Below are 22,815 nucleotides of genomic sequence, written 5' to 3' on the forward strand. Positions count from 1 at the left end.
TCTATCTACTGTCCGTTCAGTCTTAACACTCATCCATTAATGTCTTGTTTCTGATATTTTGTTTTACAGTTTTATAATTTTCTTTTGATTTCTTTTTATAGTTTATTGTTATTTTTTAACTTCTTTTATTTCATAATAGCTGTTTTAAAACTCTCATATGATAAATTAACTATCTGGATTATTTTGATCTCCATTGAGTATAAGTCACACTTTCTTGTGTTGTTGCATGTCTAGTAATTTTAAATTATATGCTGGACATTGTGAGTAATATATTGTAGAGATTTCAGGTTCTGTAGTATTCCTATGAGAAGAGGTGGTGTTGGTGGTGTGTTCATATGTATGTTAAGCAGACTGTTTACTCTTCTAGATGGAACTCTATAAACTCCAAACTCAAATGCCTCTTCAGCAGCTAGACGCTCTCTTCCTTTATTTAGTTTTACCTTGGTTTCTTGGATTCAGTCCCACGAAGGAATAGCTTAGAAGTTAGTCAAAGATTTGGGTAAAATTTATACACTGAATATTTGTCTTCCTTTCTTTGATTCTGTCCTTTTTTGGGATTTTCTTTTTCTCTTTACACCTACTGTGGTTGCCCTGAACTCTGAGCTACAGTTCTTCATGCTTCTAAGGCCCCGTGACCCTGTACTGACTAGGGCCTACCCTTAGGCTAAAACAGAAAAACAGAAAACCAACCCACAGCCATTCCCTCCTCCTATATATAGTACTCGCCCTTTCAGTTTTTGTCCGGGTGAGATCACTCTTTTGCTTTCAGGTACTTGTTTTTTATAATTTGTCCAAAATGTATACTTTTCTGTACACGTTGGTTGGCACAAGAGAAACTGTTTGCCACTACTAGTAGTGGAGCTGTGCCAAGATATCATCTTATAACTGATGGTGAGCACATTTAAATTTCATCCTCGTATCTGGATTCCCCCTTCTATTTTCAAAGTGACAGAGCTCAGTGCTTCTTTATTAAGGGAAACTCCGAACAATAAAGAACTTCTGTATTGTAAAGTAGTTCTAAAGAATTTCGGCTATAGTGCTTTCCAACTCATTCAGTAACTAAAACTAGAGTGTAAAATATTACTTAAGGACCTCCTCAGTGGATTTGCTTTACAAACTACGTAGAAATTTATAATTAACCTGGTAATTATGCATATGTAAAGTAATTTATTTATTTTTATTTACTTATTCGCATCTTCTACATTCAGGAAACTAAAAGTGTTAGTTGCTTGGTTGTATCCAACTCTTTGCGACCGCGTGGACTATAGCCCGCCAGGCTTTTCTGTCCATGGAATTCTCCAGGCAAGAATACTAGAGTGGGTTACCATTTCTTACTCCATATTCAAGCTCTTGCTATATTTTGATTTTTTACTCACTGGAAACCTCAGCTGTGATGGTACTGAAAGCCAAGGAACTTGATGTATAATCATATCTTAATACTGTCATTTTAATCTTGGGAGTGTCCCTTATCTTCACTGTATCACCTATAATGTGGGGAGTTGGGAAAGTTTAGCATAGATAATATCTTGTGTTTTTTCCAAATTTTATAATATATGAATCTTTGAATTTGGTGATTCTTTATTATCTTCTTTTCAAATACCTTTTCTAGTTAATTTCTTTAGTTTAAAAAAAAATCACTTCCTACTTACATAGAATGACAGATTACACAACATCTCAGTTAAATTTTGGAATGAGAAAATTAACTGTATTTAACTGTATTATACTATAGCCTTTAGCCAAGGAGTGGCCCAACTTCATCTGAAGGGAAATCCTCTATAAACTCGAAGAACTGAGAGAGCTCTGTGTACAAGAGTGAGAAGAAAAAAGACACTTGCCTGCCCACTCTGGTCATACATCAATCCATGTGGTCAGTGAGGGACAGAAGGCTACTAACCTTTCCCTTGCTCTGATTGGAGATACATATTACTCCTCTGTTACACCTCTGTAGAATCTAAAGTATCAAGTTTAACAGAAGATGTAGTCGTGAAAAGAGTAAGAGGGTTATCTGAGATTCCAGGTCCTTCTTAAATATTAGATTACCTGGCAAGGGGAAAGCTGAGAAAGGATTAAAAAAAAAGTTGTTTCTTCCCAACAGCTTTTATGTTGGGAAGAAAAGAGTCAGATAAGAGATCCTGGTGCAACCGAAGTTTCAGGGTAACTTCTTGTACTACAGTTGAGTGTTGAAACTGTTGAAGAATTTTATTCAGTTCAAGTCAGCAAGGACAGAAGAGAGACAATGCCCAGATCCAGGAAGTATGGAGAACTCCGTGTGATACTTCCACTTCCAGTGTTGAGCAGCAGCTTCTGAATAAAAAGACATAACTAAAAACGAAATGGAAGAATCCAAGAGTGGAATATGAATACAGCCGGGGGAAGGGCAGCTGACACATGAAGAAGAATTTTATCAAGCACCTTGTTCTTGACTTTAAGAAATTAGGAGTTTAGTCCCCACAGAAATTCTGATAAATACACTATAGACAACAAGACTCAGTATTTTGTCAAACATGTGGGTTTCATTTTTGAAAATTTAAAGAATATTCCAAGATGTGGGCTCAAGCAGAATGAGAAAGCTAAATTGGTATATAAATCTAACAGTCTTCATATGTATTTATAACATAATATTTTTATTAGTGTAGCAAATACATAAATTTAATACTAATCCTTCTGTAACAGTTTTGAAGACTGTTAGAAAATTTATGAAGTCACTGCTGAAGTAAAAATTCTAAACTTGATATGAATTTTGAACTTAAACAGATTACTAGTACTTTGGTGAGGGAAGGGATGTTTACAGAAATGAGAAGGTATTTTTTGAGATGAAAACAATACTGCAGACACATTTGAGATGTAAAGATTTCCTTGCAAAGAACTCAGTGGGCAAATCAAGAGGGTGAAGAAGCACATGTGGTAACTTATGCTGGTGTTTGCAATGGCATAATTATAGCAGATAAACCAGAAATGGGCAAAAGAGAAATTTTAATGACATTTTTCACAGAATTGAATATTCTTATTTTTATATAAGGTAACTTCTTATTTTTAGCAATGATAACATGATTCAAACAGGATGGCTTACTTGCTGCCATCTTACAAATAGTGGCCACAAGTGGTTTCTAACTTACACTTCCTTCTTCAGTGTTCTGAAGTCTATTGGATCTCCATGCCAGAAGTTCTGGGAGATTTTGACCAACATATTCTATACCAAAATAGAACTTATTTGGGAAAGTAAAGGAAGAGTCCCTCTGCAATGGCCATGTAGCAAAGAAATAAATCCACTTTTCAGATAGAAAGGAGCTTTCACAGAGGAAAGCGCTGGAAAACCCCTTACCCTCTTTGTCTGCAGGATATTGCCCTCTTAACAAGCTGGAATCAAGATTGCCGGGAGAAATATCAATAACCTCAGATATGCAGATGACACCACCCTTATGGCAGAAAGTGAAGAGGAACTAAAAAGCCTCTTGATGAAAGTGAAAGTGGAGAGTGAAAAAGTTGGCTTAAAGCTCAACATTCAGAAAACGAAGATCATGGCATCTGGTCCCATCACTTCATGGGAAATAGATGGGGAAACAGTGGCAGACTTTATTTTTTGGGGCTCCAAAATCACTGCAGATGGTGATTGCAGCCATGAAATTAAAAGACGCTTACTCCTTGGAAGAAAAGTTATGACCAACCTAGATAGCAAATTGAAAAGCAGAGACATTACTTTGCCAACAAAGGTCCGTCTAGTCAAGGCTATGGTTTTTCCAGTGGTCATGTATGGATGTGAGAGTTGGACTGTGAAGAAAACTGAGCACCGAAGAATTGATGCTTTTGAACTGTGGTATTGGAGGAGACTCTTGAGAGTCCCTTGGACTGCAAGGAGATCCAACCAGTCCATTCTGAAGGAGATCAGCCCTGGGCTTTCTTTGGAAGGAATGATGCTAAAGCTGAAACTCCAGTACTTTGGCCACCTCATGCAAGAGTGGACTCATTGGAAAAGACTCTGATGCTGGGAGGGATTGGGGGCAGGAGGAGGAGGGGACGACATAGGATGAGATGGCTGGATGGCATCACTGACTCGATGGACGTGAGTCTGAGTGAACTCTGATAGTTGGTGATGGACAGGGAGGCCTGGCGTGCTGCGATTCATGGGGTCGCAAAGAGTCGGACACGACTGAGCAACTGAACTGAACTGAATGTCCCCATGTTGTATGGGGTTGGCCAAAATGTCTGTTCTCACTTGTCTATGAGATCCTGATCAAACTTTTTGGCCAGCCCAACTCACAAAAGAGTCTTTAGCCTCACCAGGTACTTGATAATTGCATTTATTCTAATATAATCCAACTGGAACAAAGTACTTGGGATAAGAATCAAGAAAGCATTTTTTCTTTTTAAAGAAAAACTATGTGTGCACTTTTATATGAGTGCCAAAGTGAGGGGTTAAGATAATTTAATCCTTGTTATTGTGGGCACAGCAGTTATGTTATTTAGGGTATTGTTGGAATGAAATTGAGAAAGATACTCTAGAGTATATTCCTATTTGGCTTATTTCAGGTCTTGTTAAAAATAATTAAAAATAATCAAGCTCTCGTTTTATATTTTAGTCTTATTTCAGGTTCAGCTTGAATAATTAGATGCTCTTTGTAGGAATGTTTTAATTATTTTACTAGTTCATAATAATAAAAAAAATGCAAAGGGCACAAAAAATATATTTAAAAGGCACAGAAGGATGTACAGTGAAAAATGTTTCTTCTAACCCATATGCTCCAGACACCCATCTGTACTCCAAGAGAAAGAAATTCTGCACTGTTACTAATTTTCAGGGTGTCTTTGCAGAAATAACCTATGCTTAAATGAGCATGTACTGTTCAGCCTTTAAAAAAAAAAAAAAGCTGATAACATGGTTATCCAGTTGTACACCTGGCATTTTCTCAAACAGTATGTCTTATAGATAGCTCCATAGGAATCTATATGGAGCTGCCTCCTTCTTTATGGTGGTTGCTGTGGTTTCTATTGCATTGAATGAATGTATCATAATTGATTTTATGGTTCTCTCCTTGATGAACATTTGCTTCATTAATTCAGATAGTACAGCAGTGACTGTCTAGCTATCTGTATTATTTTTTGCCTGTATAATAATATATCTGCAGGATAAATCCTTAGAAATCATGAAATTGTTGGATCAAACATGGTTGTATTTTTTCATTTTGATAAGATTTGCCATTTCACTCTCAGTAGAGGTCATGCTAGATATACCTCTATAAGGAATTCTGAGCATGGTACTTCTGCAATGAGAGTGATAAGTAATACATGGGCTACTATTTCTTTCTCTTGATTCTTTAATGTTGATGACTTGGCATCTGGTACCTACTGCACTTTTAAGTAAATTAGCTTATCATTTCAAGAACATGGATGTGCTGTTTTTAATTTAAACAATAACCTACTGCTGTTGATAGCTAACATATGTCAGGCATTGTTCTAAGAGTTTAAACATATCAACTCATTTAATTTTCACAGCAACCCTATAGAGCAGTTAAAATTATTATCCTGTTTACAGATAAGGAAACTAAAATACAGGTATCTTACATGACTTGACAGAACTGGTAACTGAAATGGCTGGGATCTAGACCAAGGTATTTGAGAAGCCAGAGCCTACAACTAAATCATAAACATATAATACCTCTATTTCATTTTTTTAAAATCATGTTACATACATTTCTTGAGTTGAGATCCATACTCTTATTGCAAATAATCTTTTTCATTCTTGTGTCTTTGTGTACTTTCAAACTTGTCTTTTACAGATGAGGCAGATTAAAGTAATAGTTTCTGTTTTATTTTTTTTTTTTTTTTTTTTTTTTTCTTTTATTTTTTTAAATTATTTTATTTTTAAACTTTACATAATTGTATTAGTTTTGCCAAATATCAAAATGAATCACAGAGGACACTTAGAAAACTAGGAACCAGGTTGAAATGATCTTCTATGGCCATCCCCTGTATTATAAATAAATATATAGCAGTTTTACATTTTTTATTTTAAAATTGATGACTCTCAGGTTATTTCAGAAATACATCCAACAAGCTCCCAAGACACATTTATAGTAATAAATGTTTAAATGTTTTTTTTAAAAAATAGCTTCCTGTAGTTCTTTCAGCAAGCTCACATGACACTTTTCAACCGCTCACAACCGGCTCTATTCTCCTGTACCTTGACATGCAGGCCTAGGTGAAATATTGGGGGCATAAAAATTGCATTTGGTTGGTCTGCTTGGAAGGGGTCATGTAAAAGTCATCTTTGATTTGCTAATGGAATTTTTTTGTTGTTGTTAGATGTAGTATATGGCAGCACTGATGTGCATCCTAAGGGAAAAACCGTCCATTTTATAAAAGTTTATTTTCATATTTTATACACTGTAGTTGTGTTGTGTGTTTTTGATTTAGTAACAATTTATGTGTTTTTCTGTCGCAGAGCACTGCGGCCTGTGGTGTTGAGGCTCACAGCGATGCCATCCAGCCCAGCCACATCAGAGAGGCCATCCGACGCTACGGCCACAAGATTGGCCCCCTTTCCCCATTCACAGTACGTAATAACAGAGTTATAAAAAGTTATATTTATAATCTGAAAGAATTTTGATTTTCAAGTGGTCAAATGAAGCAGCAGTGGAATTGTTGAAAGCAATTTGTGGTAGCTGTAATTTTGTTGTATAAAAGTGGCATAATTCTCTTGGGAAATAAGAGTTAGTCATTTTTGTCTCTTTTTGGAAGAACAGTTTTTTTCTCTACAAAATATTATTTTCTTTCAATTACAAATTATGCTTTTTTTTTTCCTTGGGGCTTATATTTTCTATTTTTCAAAGCTTAGGTTTATAAAACTTTTTTTGTCAAATTATATGTATCCAAATATTGCTAGAAGCACTTTATATTTTAAAATTGGTTAGATTGGCAATACCACTTCTATCAGATGTTCTGCTCCTAAACATACTTTGAGTTGGAAGAAGAAGAAATGATTTCTCTACTGGCTTTGAAGTAGGCTGAAAGGCAGACAGTCTTCCACATCTTCAAATGGTTTTAAAGCTTATAATCAAGGTTTGTTTTTTTTTTTAATGGAGAATTTAAGACTTTATATTTCAACAGCCTAAAGAAAGAGTGTGTGTATGTGTGTTAATTAAATGCTCATCTTATGGCTCTTTTAAGAAAAATCTTTATTCATGTTAATATAACTTTCTCCAAGTCCTTCTCTGTTTATAAGGGATTGGTTTGATTTTCAGAAAGCTAGGTTTGATTTATGACTAAAGCACAGTATAATTCACCATTTGTTTCATTTTTTCATATTCACATCTACTTTAACACACTAAAGCAGAATATGTATGTGTAACATTACACATACGTACGTACATAGCATATGTTTTTTCCTGAGTGGATTTTGCTATTATCTGTTGATAGAAGTCATAATTTCTTCAAAATTATCTCATCATCTTTTTTCTTGTGTTTCAGTTAAAGAGAATGCTTTCTTAGCATTCTTTGTTTTCATTGGTTATTGTTAATCATATGCATTATCAATATGACCACGAGAATGTGTCAGAGCTTCTTTGTCTCTAGAAGCTTTCTATAATGGTGACAATTATTTTCACTTGTGGTTAATGTATTAAATTTGTCATATATATGATTCATCATATTTATATTAATCATATGTTACTGATTAAGCAGTGTATCCTTTTGCATGAGTGTTTTTAGGTTATTACAATTGAAAGAATGAAGTCTGTATCTCTTGTTTTATTTTTCTCCTACATGACAAGTGAGACTATTTTATGTGATTAGCCAAAAGGAAGATGAGATTTAGAGAAATATGAGTTGATTGGAAGAGTTTAAAAACCAACTGAAATTGAAAGAACCAATTTATAACAAAGGATTAAAATTTTCAGATCCATAGATAAGAGCCAAATAATGACTAATAGTCTGAGGCAATGGAATAGAGAGAGAAGAAAAGGGCAGAGTTGATAATAATCTAGAACTAATTAAAGGGTAGCAAAGAGAGACAGGGGTTTTGAGAAATAACCTAAAATGGTTACTAAAAGTAATGGGTAAAATTACATAAAGGAAAATGTATCTACTATAAGGGGAAATCTCCTAATCACAAGGTCTGTGATGTTTCTTCACATGGAAGTGGTGGTGGTGGTAAGCTCATTAATTCTTCAAGTTTTTTGTTTTTAAAAACACTGGTCAGATCACCTGAGAACCATCTTGGCTGATGACACTGTGTGTCTGTGTATACTTATATATTCATTCCTCCGTGTCTAACCTGATAGTCATGTATTGTTGCTTTTATAATCCAAGATTGTAGTATGTGGCAGGAAATATACTTGAAATATTCAGTGTGTGTGTGTATGTATTCAAATATAGTTTAAGATGATTTTTGTCTAATAAACATATAACCAATATGGTTTTTTAAACTAATAATTCAATTTAAAAATGCTTAGTGTAAATAGATCTGGAAAATAGAACAAATAAGCCATGATCTTGAAGGCCCGCTTAGCCACTGCCAGAGCAGATGAACAGCGTCAACAGCAGATGGGAAAGAAGGCCAGCACAGGCGGACACTGAGTCTTCTTCACGCCTCAGGCCTTGAATGGTCTACTCCATTACCCGGGACTGTAAGGATCTGCCCGGCCCACAGGGCTGTAGACGCCCACTCCATTGTCTGTCATGAGTAGTAGGATCAGGCAGTATTACGTATTACAATACAGAAATCTGCCTTTTAAAGTTAAATTTCTCTTTAAAGTAGAATAGATTTGCAGACCACATATGCTAACAGTGTGAGCGCCGATCCTGGTTCCCTCGTACCTTCACTGTTAAGAGGAGACTCTCCTGATGCTGGGAGGATGCTGATGCTAAGTTCCCTGATGTCCACTCCCTGAGGTGATATATGATGCTGCTCTAGGGACACTTTGCTTCCTGGGCTTTGGGCTGTGGCTCCTAAAAGGAGAGGAGGCATGTGGGCTGCTTTTCTAGCAACCTTAGACTGGAACTAAATTATGCAGAAAGGCTGAGCTAACTTACCTCCAGTATGAAATTTCCTTTGTAAACTAAAATCGCCATTAGCAGCTAGTTTATATTTATGAAACATAGAGATTCTGTCTTTGCAGCATGTCATTCTGAACATAAAGTGCTTGTCTAATGGTGTATATAAATGAGATATCTCATTTAGATTACCCATAACTTGACTGATACATAGTTTATTCCTAAAACTATGAGACTAATTTGGAGAATTAAAATGACAACCAGTAGGTTACTTGGAAACTGAATCCCAGCGTCAACCAGTAAAGCCAAAAAATTGTGCTTTTGATGTGGCATCATTCTGCCTTCTACTGTATGACTTGTGAAATGATTGTACAAATTTACACCATTATAGATTTCAGGAATGCGGTTCATTATATGAAGAATTGAAAGTGAGTTCTTCCCCTTGGAATAATAAGTTGAAATGGTAGAAGAAAGGAGTGATTAAAGCCATGGAAGGTGGAGGGGAGAAAGGAGAACAAGCAGCGCTTTGCACTGAGTAGCTGCTGTGTTGGAGAGGGAGGGGACAGTGTGACGGAACAGCAGTTTCCTGCCATTCATACAAGGCTGTGGAGACACTTACAAACCTCCAGTCCCCACTCAGCCAATTACAACTATATTGCCTTTGGCATGTTGGTTTTACTCAGTGACTTCTTTCTTTTCAGTGTTTTCATTTATTCTCAATCCTTTGCAGAAGATCAGAAGAGAGTATCGTACCTAGAAGTTAAAAGATTAACTTAGATTAAGCTGAGGTTAATTTAAGTTAGATTTTTTTTTTTTTTTTGCAACTTTTCCCATGGCTGTATACCTGATCTTCTGTGGTGGAGACTTAGCTTCTGTATCTATCTTAAATACTTAAGAACATTTAAAAAGACTAGTTTACCTTTTTTTAATTATTGATTTTTCCTAAATAATTCTGAAAATCACTTCAGAGCCTGTGACTTGTAGTCATTACAGTACTTAGCAAACTGGGGTATCCTGAGACATTTTGATGCTTGTCATCTTATCCTTTTATGCATTGTAGTTGGCATTATATAAAATTATATTGCATGGTGATTGACCTTAGAACCAAATGGCCAAGATTAAGATCCCAGCTCTGCACCTACTAGCAAAGTAGCCTTAAGGAAGTTCCTTAACCTCTCTATGGATCAGTTACCTCATCTGTAAAATGGGCATAATAATAGAACATACTTCATGATAGAATCTAAGGGGTACTGTGAACTTGACAAGTGATAAGCTCTTAATGTATTTCATTAATAATAGTAGAAGTAATAGTATTGGAAGTAGCAGTAATAGCTGGAGTGTATTTTCTAAAAAAAATCAGGTAAAAATACAAATGGAATAAAGTAGAAACCATTTCCCCCACCACCAAACACACAGATACACACACACAGAAGCCTCACTTTGTAATCCTAGAAAAAACTAAAATTTGAATTATAATGTGACTTCTTTACAGACTTATAGTTTATACCATTAAGATATAAATGCTACTTAAAGATTATTATCCCTGAGAATAAATTAATGTTCATTTTCACTTTTTAAGTTGATCGTGGTTGAAGAGGAACTAAAAAGCCTCTTGATAAAAGTGAAAGAGGAGAGTGAAAAAATTGGCTTAAAGCTCAACATTCAGAAAACGAAGATCATGGCATCTGGTCCCATCACTTCATGGGAAATAGATGGGGAAACAGTGGCAGAATTTATTTTGGGGGGCTCCAAAATCACGGCAGATGGTGATTGCAGCTATGAAATTAAATGACACTTACTCCTTGGAAGGAAAGTTATGACCAACCTAGATAGCATATTAAAAAGTAGAGACATTACTTTGCCAACAAAGGTCCGTCTAGTCAAGGCTGTGGTTTTTCCAGTGGTCATGTATGGATGTGAGAGTTGGACTGTGAAGAAAGCTGAGTGCCGAAGAATTGATGCTTTTGAACTGTGGTGTTGGAGAAGACTCTTGTGAGTCCCTTGGACTGCAAGGAGATCCAACCAGTTCTAAAGGAGATCAATCCCGGGTGCTCTTTGGAAGGAATTATGCTAAAGCTGAAACTCCAATACTTTGGCCAACTCATGTGAAGAGTTGACTCATTGGAAAAGACTCTAATGCTGGGAGGGATTGGGGGCGGGAGGAAAAGGGGACGACAGAGGATGAGATGGCTGGATGGCATCACTGACTCGATGGACGTGAGTTTGAGTGAACTCCGGGAGTTGGTGATGGACAGGGAGGCCTGGCGTGCTGCGATTCATGGGGTCGCAAAGAGTCAGACACGACTGAGCGACTGAACTGAACTGAAGAACATTAATGGATTTTTTTTTTTTTACCACCACTGTCATATTAAAAAACAAGGTCTCAGCAACTGAGTGTACATAGTTTCCACTTGATTTTTGCTTACTATTTAGGTTTTGCTTACTAGCTCCTGTGAAACAGAAATCTATGGAACAAATGGCACAGCCTCAGATTTATAAAGCTTCATCAAATTCAGTTTATATGAATTTATATATTTGTGTAAGTTATTGTAAAAAGGTTTTCAGAGGCTGTTGTATGTGTCAAAGTTGGTATGATTTTTAAGCATAAATTATTACTAATCTCATTTTTCTCAGTTTTTAAAATTTCCTCATTTTACCAATTATGAAAATAATGCTAGTATGTTAGAAAATTAAAATATAAAAAAGTAAAGGATAAAATAAAACTTATATTAAGAAACTTTTAGGGCCTTAAAAAAACAGTATAGCAAAAGCTTTAAATGAGTTTTTCTATCAGACAATTAATTGGTACTTAATTGTTTTAATTGAATTTAATTGTGTAACAGAAGAGTATTTCCTTGCAGCCTAAAGATTCAGATGCTTTTGGTAATGGTTTGTTTTCAAAAAAAAAAAATCATGGAATATTCTTGTTCAGGTCAAAGGACAAGAAAGCATTTTAAAATGTGAATGAAGTAGATTTTACAATTAGAGCATTTTGTTTTTTTCTCTTGAAGAAAACACCTGCAAAGAATAACTCAGCGGGCTGTGTTATCTATCACGAAAAAGATGGTCAGACATGTGTTTCCTCTAGACCCCGGCTGTGTACAAGCAGTGGGTGGTGCCCCTGGTTGCCTCCTCTGAAGCGCAGTCCCGTGCTCAGTGAGAAGTGCTGGAAATGGCTGACAGAAAACCGGGTCTGTAATTTTGAAAGCCAGAGAAAGCAAACTGTGTACACCAAGGGGATGACATAATCCCATGTGTAATGCCTAAATATATTAGTTTCTCCTGAATGATATTCACAGTGGAAAGCTATCTCACCCTCCTGAACTTACATGTTACCATGTGGCTCTCCATTGAAGCAGAATAGTAAAACTAAAATTTCTCATTTAAGCATGGTCATTTATCTGAATGGTACCTAAGTGTGTCCCTAGAGGTGAGCGGCTTCAAAACCCACTCAGCTGTCTTAAATTGTGAGACATCTGGCTGAGCATTTTAAAACTGGCTAAGACTTGAGAAGGGCTCCCCAGGTGGCTCAGTGGTAAAGAACCTGCCAGCCAATGCAGGAGACGAGGGTTCAGTCCCTGGATCGGGAAGATGCTCTGGAGAAGTCATTGGCAAACCCACTCCAGTGTTCTTGCCTGAGAAAACCCATGGACAGAGGAGCCTGGCGAGCTATAGTCCATGGAGTCACAGAAGAGTCAGAGATGACTTAGTGACTGAACAGCAACAAAGACTTGAGAAAGTTGTTTGATTCCGTCTCAGAGAAGCTTTGCCTTGTACCCAGTGGCACCTTGTAAGTGAATGACCCGGCGGGCTCTGGAATCCAGCCTCTGGACTCTAGGCTGACTACTCTTCCCTGTGGCCATTTACTTTGATGTGTTATGTCTATTAGGGATGCTGGAGACGCTCTCATATCATTGGTTCTTCATAAATATTCACTATAGACAAATAAGAGTCAAAAATAAGAAATTTCCTTTAAGAAATCCTCATGTTAAACTTTTAAAAACAGAAGTGGCATAGCATATTGCTTTGACTATTTTAATATAGAATTTCACATTCATGAATAATTCTTATGTCTTGAGCACATAAAATTTGTCTGCATCTTATGTGTTCAACCTGGAAAATAAAATGTTATAAAATATTAATTTTAAAATGTAAATACCAAGTAGAAATTGTGGATGAATTCATAAATATTTTTAAGAATATTTTTTAACTGGAAGTAAAAATTTCTCAGTCTGTTTTTTGTAAGTACTAAATCTATCATGTAGGTTGGAGCCAAGTACCTTTTCATAGGTATGGGCCACTGGTTCTCAGAAAACAAATTTGATGTGTGGCATATTTATTATCATATGGGGCTTCCCAGGTGGCACTAGTGGTAAATAAAGAATCTGCCTGTTAACGCAGAAGAAGCAGGTTCGATCCCTGGGTTGGAAAGATCCCCTGGAGGAGGAAATGGCAACCCACTCCAGTCTTCTTGCCTGGAAAATTCCATGGACAGAGGAGCCTGGAGGGCTACAGTCCATGGGGTCACAAAGAGTTGGACATGACTGAGCATCTGAGCACACACACACACATATTTATCATATAAGAATAACCTAAAATTTAGAAAAGGGGTAAAATTTTTAATTTAGTTTTTAATTTTCAAATAAGGTGGGGCAGAAATGTTAATTACAAGATTTATTGTGTCAAGTTATGTGAAATAATGGTTTCTTTAGGTCATAAGCAGTTGAATATTAGAAATCTAATGATCCAACTAACACAGTATTCACTTGCGGATTACTTCGGGAGAGAACGTTTGAAATGTAGTAGTAAAAATACTAGAAGACTTCTTGAGAGAGAGTCATTAGAATCAGAAAAGTATTAGTTGATTAATAACATACAATATTTGTATAGGAACTTTTCATTTATTTTGTGTTATTCTTACAACACAGCAAGATGAGTGTTGTTTTCCCCACTTTATAGGTAAGAAAATTGATATTTAGAGAAAAATCAGGAAACCAGTTTAAGATTACATCATGACAAGAGCTAAATAGAAATACTCTGTGGCTCACAGGGACCACAGGCTTCAATGAATCCTCACTAATCTTCCTCATTAACTCCCTCTTTGCAGATTGGCCTCTATTCTTAACTGTTTAAGTGGTCTTATTGTGAAAATGTGAAATAGCATTTCCTAAACTACATTGCATAGAAGACAAGTGTTCTAAGAGGAATTTAAAGATGCTCCATAAGAGAAGGGTTTCTTTATCAAATATTCCAGAAATCTGATTGTTATATGTAGAAGATCCACTCTGAAAATCTCATTCAGTAGGAATAGAGAAGATGTTTCAAAATCAAAGTTATGTTGTAACATTATATTCATCACAGTATCTACTTTATTTCCACATTTTATTTTATTTAAGCATTAAGAAATTTCAGTTCACAAATATAACAGTTTTTAATAATGATCAACACAAACCTGTAATAGTCTTGCCTCAAAAGAGAAATACTAAGAAATTTTTGCTCAAAAATTGTTTCACTAACAGTATCTAATAAGTGCTGATATTTTTAAACTGATTATGTTTAAAGGGGATCAATATATGGATTTCTTATTCAAGCATAACTCTTCATGGTTTTCTGGAAATATTTTTAAGGTGTCTTAAAACTCTATAAGCTATTTAAAGTGAAAATGAAAGTCACTCAGTTGTGTCTGACTCTTTGTAACCCCATAGACTGTACAATCCATGGAATTCTCTAGCCCAGAATACTGGAGTGGGACACCTTTCTCTTCTCCAGGAGTTCAAAGTTTCAGTGTCGGATTTGTTTGGCTTTGCCTCTTGAAGCCAGGTTTGGTGAATTCATTACCGATACTTTTTCTACTGTTGTAAGCACAACGTCTTATTCTATATTGCTAAGTAGAGTTGGCATAATCATGTTATATGTTTACTTAATGTTTCTTAATCATCAGACAGAATTCAGGGAGAAGGGACAAGAGATCTTATGTCATCTGAGCATTCTGCAGTAACAGCTTACATTGGGACAGCCCATGAATTTGTCTACAAAGAGTTACCCAGTTCCGTTTTGAAAAATTCTGGTGTTATTAACAGCTGGTTTGTCTCTTCAGTAAACAGGGACATTTTGCTTTGTTTCTGCCTTAATATCAGCAGTAATAACCTCACACTTGGTTCAGCGTGAGCTGTATACACCCAAAGGTGACATACTGCCTTGCAGTTTTAGAGTGTTTATTTGGACTGCTTTAAATATCAAAACAAACAAGAACCTGAAAGGCCAGAATTCCAAGACATAACTTCCTAAACAACAAAATATTTACAAGAAGTTCAAATATAAAACACAAGATGACAGAACCCTTATTTTGAGTAGCACAAAAAATTGTAAATGGGCATCCACATCAGACATCTAAGAGGCCCCTAGAAATCCTGCAGAGAATCCTAGAATTTTCAGGAAAATAATTTGAAAAAGAGACAGTCAGAGTCCTCTAGTGGGGGTCGTGGATTTGAAGTAGTTTAAGAAGCTAACTTATCTCTATTCATTGTAAAAGGCAGGCTGTATGGTGGAGAATAGAGGAAGAATTTGAACATGAGTGCACGGAAGAAGCAGTAATTGACAACTGAGAAGCTTTTTGAGCAGAATATTCTAAAAGGACCACATCTTGAAATTTGAATGTGTTATTGTACTTCCTAGGTTTTTGCAATCTTCTGAGAGAGTGGAGAGAGAATAGAAAAATATTTTGAGTGACTCCCGACAGGAAATTATTTTTTCTTTTAAAAATTCACAGGATTCTTTCAACTCATAAATTCATGAAAGCAGCAAAAATATTAGTTGGGAGGAACCAAACTAAGCTGAGATATTTCTGAGCTTAAAAAGTATGGCCTAAAAATGGCAAGAAATTTTCCTTTTAAGTCTACAAATAAGATTGTAAACATTGAGTTAGACATAAACTCAATATATTAAATTGCCAAGGTTCACCTAGCAAAAATATCATTTAAATTTTTCAGTTAATATTTCATATCTAAAGTAGTTGAATATTAGAGAAGAACACATTAATTTTATTGGGATAGATTCTTTATTAACCATTGCCAGAAACATCTAATAGTCATAGCGTGTTTGGTTTAAGTAAAACATTCGTGTACTGTTTTATTGATAGTGTGACAAAAATTCCCTCCAGACAACCATGATGAGAGCCTGTTGAAGTGGAGATGATTTACTTTTTGATGATTTCTTAAATAGGGTTACATACTTTAGTCACCCAAATACAATCATTGAACTGTCACTTAATTTACTGATGTCGTTGTAGAGTTAATTCCTACAACATAATAAGTGGATTGTTTTTAGTGGAAAATTTACACCTTCCAAAAATGAAACTGATACCTGGGTCTTATTGTGCCCAACATATATTTAAGACTGTATGCAAGGTAGGGAAAAAAATGCAGGAAAAAAATAATTATGCCTTGTTTTCCTGACTGGTGTTTTAATTATGATTTGATTTAAACCAAATCCCCCAGGCTGTGTATGCACAGATCAAATATTCCACTCCCACACACCGCCTCTGTATGACCCCAAGCTGTGAGAAGAGAAAATTCATAGCCCATATGTCAGTCAGATGTTAATTCTTGCCCTGGCACCTGGAGAGGCTCTCCCACCTGACTGGAGTGCGTTCACAGTTCTGGGCGTATACCCAAGATATGGAGTAGGCTCTCCAGATCTGGAAGTATTTTGGCTGATGAGTTGGCAGAGGGCACGAGGGCAGAGCCCAGGGTCAGGTTCTGAATTTGCCTAGGTGCATTCAAGGTGACAGTTGGGCAACTGTGCCCCTGCTGGAGAGACCAGGGGAGGAGTATCTGAGTTGCCTCTCTGGCTTCAGAAGTTCACAGCCCGGACTGCAGGTTCCTGTCAATTCCAATTCAAACACTTGTGCAGATTTTATAGTTTCCAGGAGAGAAGTTAAGGACTGTTCTTCTGGCCCTGATTTAATTCTGCATTCCTGATCTAACCTGAACCACCCATTCCCATATGCTGGACTAATTAGGTTAAGAGCCTAATAAGTAAATAAGTTGTAGTTGACAAGCATTCCTCCTTGAAGCAAGCTTTTGGTGTTTAACGCAAAGACAGGGGGTGTGGAGAAGAGGAGGAAAAAGAAGGGAGAGGAGAGGAGGAAAAAGCAGTCCCGAGCTGCACACTGAGCTTTTCTCTGAAGCCACTGTCTAAAGATGACGGTATTGGGAATTGATTCTCACGTGAGTGAATGAACCTCACTTCCAGTTTTGGTGACAGCAGCATCTTGCACCCACACAACCAGTTCACGAGTGGTTAAAGGCAAAATGAATAAGGAGGCAGGACAAGACTGCACTGCTCCAAGTCAGTCTGCCATGTGCCAGTGCTGGAAAAACAACTCGAAGTATATGCCTTCCTGATAGCATGAGGTACCCTTCATGCAAAGGACAGCACTTGCTTTCTTAGTTTGGTTTAGATGGTAGCAGTTCATCTGATAGAATCCTTATTGGTACGATTGAACTAGACATGATTTAGAAGTGGAAGTGCTGCTGGGTACCATCCCCACATGGCCTGAGATCCTTACAGCTCTGGTGTCTCCGTTTAATAGTTCAGTAAAAGTTGCTAAACGTGTATTAAAAATCTGTTGAAAGGGGGCTATACTGTATGGAGATGAGGAGCTGGATGTTCCATACAGTGAAGGAGATGCTCAGCTGCACGTGTAAGCCATGCCCTGTGGTTGGTGTTGCGGGGGTGGGGGCAGGGGGGAGGAACACACAAAAGAGGCCACTGGCTGCTGAGCCACTAACATTTAAACTGAGTTTATGAGATGGAGGTAAAGGAAATGAGTGAGAACTGTGAAAAGACAGCTCGGGCAGAAAGAAGAGCAGGAATAAAATGAGGGAAAATAAAATGTAGGAAGATAGAATGGCTGTTTGGACCAGGGTAAGCGTGTTGTTTGGAAGGAATGATGCTAAAGCTGAAACTCCAGTACTTTGGCCACCTCATGCAAAGAGTTGACTCGTTGGAAAAAACTCTGATGCTGGGAGGGATTGGGGGCAGGAGGAGAAGGGGACAACAGAGGATGAGTTGGCTGGATGGCATCACCGACTCAATGGATGTGAGTTTGAGTAAACTCCAGGAAATGGCGATGGACAGGGAGGCCTGGCGTGCTGTGATTCATGGAGTTGCAAAGAGTCGGACACGACTGAGTGACTGAACTGAACTGAACTGAACTGAACTGAACTGAAGGGACTGAGTCTGGAGTGCACTGAGCAGGCGAAGCGTCGAAGGTCGGCTGATGACAGTTTGAGAGGGATTTTGAATCCCAGGCCAGTTTATATGGACTCCATCACGCAGGCCAGCGGTTATCTAATCATGCTTTACAGAAACCCCAGATTATTTTACATGTCTTCTGCAGAATAATAAAGCGTTTTCCCTAAATAGTACAGATCAGCTTTTCTCTGTCATATATATTGAGTTTTCAGGAAGATTTTATTTGGAAAATTTGTTTGTAAACAACAGGTACGGTTAGCAGGGAGCAATTTTAGAGTTTTTGAGCAAGGCATTCATATGAACAAACATGAATTCTGGGAAGAAAAAAAAAGTAACCCAGCTAATGGGATGGAGGAGGGTTTGGGGTTAGGAGATGTAATTGGCCAAGAGACTGATCAGGTGGCCACCGCAGTATTACAGGCCAGAAGACAGAACAGCCTCTGCCGAGGCAGTGACACTGAGAGCAGAGAAGATGGGGCTCTATTCAAGAGACATTTGCCATAAAGAACAAGTAGAACAAGATCCTGAATGAAAGAATGATAGATGACAAGTTTGTGATTTAGGTCAGTGCATAAAGCAGATAATTAGAAATAGTCCCAAGAATAAACTCTCTACCTAGATGCTTACAGAAAATTTGCATTAGCTTAAAGATTCAACAAGAAAACTAATTTCAAGGGGTTTTCCTTGGGGGAAGGAGGGACAGCTCAATGCATGGCTCACCTGAACCTTTAAAAAAAAAAAAACAGGCATTCTAACTTTCTGTTTGAACTTCTGGGAGTGTTTAGATATATAACCAGAAAGTCCCATGTATTATTATGCAGTTTGGGTGAACAAATTGACTTTCTAAGCCATGAATGAATTTGGTCGTGCATTCCTGAAAGATGACTATAATCTGGCCAGATTTTGGAAATGTTTTCATCATTAAAGCCATGCCCCCAATAGCTTTGCACTGGTACAAATAACCAGAGCATCTTTTTTCTAAACGTTGATTAGTGGCGTTCATCTCTGTGTGAACCTGTTATCTCCATCACCTCCCCCAAAATAAAGCCTCAGGGAAGTAATGGGAACAACACTGACTCGGACAGCAGATTTTGGAGGATGAAGGAATGATGTACCGTTAGCCTTTTTACCTTATTTTAACAGAAATCCAGTCTTAGCGATGATAGCGATGCTTCTCAGTGGAGACGCACTATGCTCAGTTCATCCTCACCCTGCACTCCCTGCTCACCGACACGACCATCTGTAAGAAGCTCAGTCTCAGACTTTCTGCCCTTCCCCGCTACGAGTCCCTCCTTCAGCTTTATGAAAGAAAACATTGCTTTCTGTGAAAGGTTTTTGTACACCCGCATCTGGAAGTGTTTATTTCAGTGGCATGTAAGCTATCTGTGGATTTAGTTAGCACCAGACCCCTTTTGTATACTCCTGCCTTAAAAATTTTATAAATGATCTTATTGAATTGGTGCCAGTGTGCACATGGTTTGGCTGATTGCTGCATATATCCTTTACCTGCCAGTCACCTTTGATTTATGTTCCTTCTGCTAAGCTTTTACTTTCCAAAAATGGTGCCACTGAACTGTCCTCTAAATCATCGTATTGGTTAAATTACTCCAAGACGAGCTGATATGTTTTGGGTTGCCTACAGACAGATGAATTTATATCTTTTTGCCCTTACCCACTTCTAGTAAAGCCACTTAGAGAGGAGGGTGTTATGTCATCGATCTCTTTATTCCAGATGAATACCATCTGAAACACTGTGCCAAGACCAAAGTGACAAAGAGGTGTTCTTCAGCATCCCCTTCTGCCCAGAGACCTTCTTGTACACATAAGCCTGTGTCTTGAACTGAACCTGGTGTGGGGACTTTTCATGGCTCAGAAAAGGGGAAATAAAGTCTCTCAAAGAATAAGTAAACTTCATCAGAAAGATCGAGACTTTGTAGGCTCTACAAAGCTTTACTAACTTGTGAGTTTTATGGTGTTTCCTGGAGAAAAGCAGGTGGCTTGGCAGTTATTTTAGATATTGGCTGTTTGTGGTAATGGTTTTGAGGGGTTTCATATTTCTAAAGAGAGATCCTAAAAAGCTAGTTCTTAAAAGGGTTTGACAAAGTGATGCATCATTTTAAACTAATTTTCTAGGAGTTCACTGGTCACTGAATATGCCGTTTAACTTGATCTTGCAGGTTACCAGCTCTCTCCATGGGGGTAATCTTAATACTTTAGAGGGTACTCTTAATCACTTAATATTTAGTAACTGGGAAGGTTAGTATGCTGACAGCGTAAAGCAATACTGATAGGATTTTAAAATAGCTTTTACATATGCAAATATCTAAATTAAAAAAGCTTTGCGAAGATTGGCTTTTTTCTGTTCTATATGGTGATAGGGGAGTATTTTTAAATTTCACGATTACACTTGAAATGGCATGGAAGCATTTCAGATGCTTGGATTACACGGATCTCAGTGTCATAGCTCACAAAGTGTTGGAAGCAAAGGATCGAGCTTCTAGGCAGCTTTACTTGTGGTCCCAGCAAGCCTGGAGGAGTTTATTCCAAAATACTCAAGAGGCTTCATTTATCCTCCTGAGAGTTTATGTGGCACTCCCTCTGTCCTGCCGAGGCGAAAGACATCTCAGGAGCTCAGCAGTCAGTCACGTTGGCACAGCCTAGTCAGTCCTCCTCCTGGTGTGCTTTTCAGAGATGTGGGGGACTGCATGGGAAATCAGCGCCAGGTATGTGAGCGCAGTATTTGCCTTAAACTGTCACTTTTATTCAAAATGTATATGTGTGTCTGTGTAGCCTTTTAGACAGGTAGAATTTATGTGTGTATGTGCATGTATACACATAAGTAGCCTCATTTTAAAACATTGTCTTCTAAAGGTTTTAAATGTATAATACCATTTCGTCATTCCAACAGCCTAAAAGATAGTAGAATTATGACTATCCTAAATAAATAAACATTAAAAGATTATCTTAAATGAACCAAAAATTTCACTGACACTATTTCATGTAAGTCACCATTTGACATTCTACTGTCTTTGATGGTTGGAGTCAGATGACTGGCCTGAACCCCAGTTTAATCAGTTATGAAAATAACTGTTTTTTAGCAAATATTTAGTAGTAACACTTGAAAGTTCCTAGCACTATGCCTAAAATAGAGAACGTGCTCCCCAAAGCAAACACAGTTTTTTCTGTTTAAATCATCGTCATCCTCGTAGAACACAGAAGTAGAAATGGCGTGGCTAGTATGCCCTTCTGAAAAGTGCAGAGGAGATCCAGTCTGACATGTGACTATGGGGCAGAGACCCAGACCCACTGATTGTTTCTCTGTAGTCTTCAGAGAATTCCCTGCTGTTTTCATGTCTACATTCACGTGTACAAAGTGGGTAATAATGTGTTCTTTATAGTTTCAGAGTATCTTGAGCTCCATGACCGCTGGACTCCTTTCCTGCCCCACATTTCTGCCCCCGTGTGGGCAAACAGGCCCATGTTGAGGACCATTGTACTTCCGGTGGTGGTGGCATTACTGACCACATATGGGAAGTGAGGCTTAGATGCAAAAAGGGTATGGTAAAAAGATGAAAAGCTACAGAAATTGTGGGTTGCAAAAAGTGACTGCCAAAAGCTTTTCCAGGAATGAGAGCTTAGAGAAGTTGGAAGCTTTAGATTGAAAGAATGAAAGATATGGTACATCGCAAACTGGCTTTAATTTCAGGTTTCCAGCTTGAGGATCAAGAAAGGACCTTTACCTAGAAAGGTTCCTATTCCTGCTTTCACTGATCCCTAAACCCTAAACTCCAGCTAGCAGTCACTGACCTCTCTTAAAGTATGTCTTGTACCCATGTGAAAATTTAATTTCAAGTATCTGGGTGAAAGGATTCATAATTCAACAAAATCATTTGGTGATGATACTTTAAGTTGTAGTCCTCATCCGTTCTCTCAGTCCATCTTAGTAGGACCTGCCTCCCTTTAGTTTTTCAAGATAAATGAGAATTTATACTGTTTTTCTAAAACCTCCTAAGAATTTAACTGTGAAATCACTGTTCCCAGGTTATTTCAGCATCCAATCCTTACACTCTTTTCTTCCAACCTAAACTGAGAATTTTTCTCTATTTCTCCTTTGTGGAAAGAAAAATTCTATAATATGATATGAACAAGCTCTCTGAGGTCCTTTCTAATTTTGGTAGCTGTGTTTCTCACACTTGCTTGGAAGAAGTTTGTCACTGTCTCCACTTTAATCTCGAGACAGCTTCTGTGTACGCCCATACTTCCTTTAGGGGTCAAGGTCTAGAGAAGGAAACCTCTTCACACTTGGATAGAGCTAGGCCCAGGGAGCTCCTGGTGATTCAGGGTATGGTAGGAAGTGTCAAATCCCTCCTCTTCCTTATTTCTTTGACTCTCTCTGAACTGTTTTCTTCTTCAGAGACAAATTTTGAACCTTGACCCACTTTCCCCAAGATATTTTGTATTTCCTGGTCTCCCTACCCCCAGATAGACCAAGAGACTGTGTTTTAATCATTTTGTATCTCCCTCAGTGAATTACATTGGCCTTTGCTTATTTGGAGCTCATCATAAAAG

General features: G+C 37.5%; 1 protein-coding gene across 9 annotated transcripts in view; it reads left to right on the forward strand.

The window, feature by feature from the left end:
- Positions 1–22,815, forward strand: part of SUPT3H (SPT3 homolog, SAGA and STAGA complex component) — a 414,689-nt gene that overhangs the window by 314,252 nt on the left and 77,622 nt on the right. For all 9 annotated transcript variants that reach the window (XM_070361261.1, XM_070361263.1, XM_070361256.1 and 6 more), the window contains one exon: positions 6,440–6,550. In XM_070361261.1, the coding sequence (XP_070217362.1) occupies positions 6,440–6,550 (111 nt within the window). The remainder of the gene's footprint in view (positions 1–6,439; positions 6,551–22,815) is intronic.

The sequence above is a fragment of the Bos mutus genome, chromosome 23, assembly GCF_027580195.1.
Source record: "Bos mutus isolate GX-2022 chromosome 23, NWIPB_WYAK_1.1, whole genome shotgun sequence".
NCBI lineage: Eukaryota > Metazoa > Chordata > Mammalia > Artiodactyla > Bovidae > Bos > Bos mutus.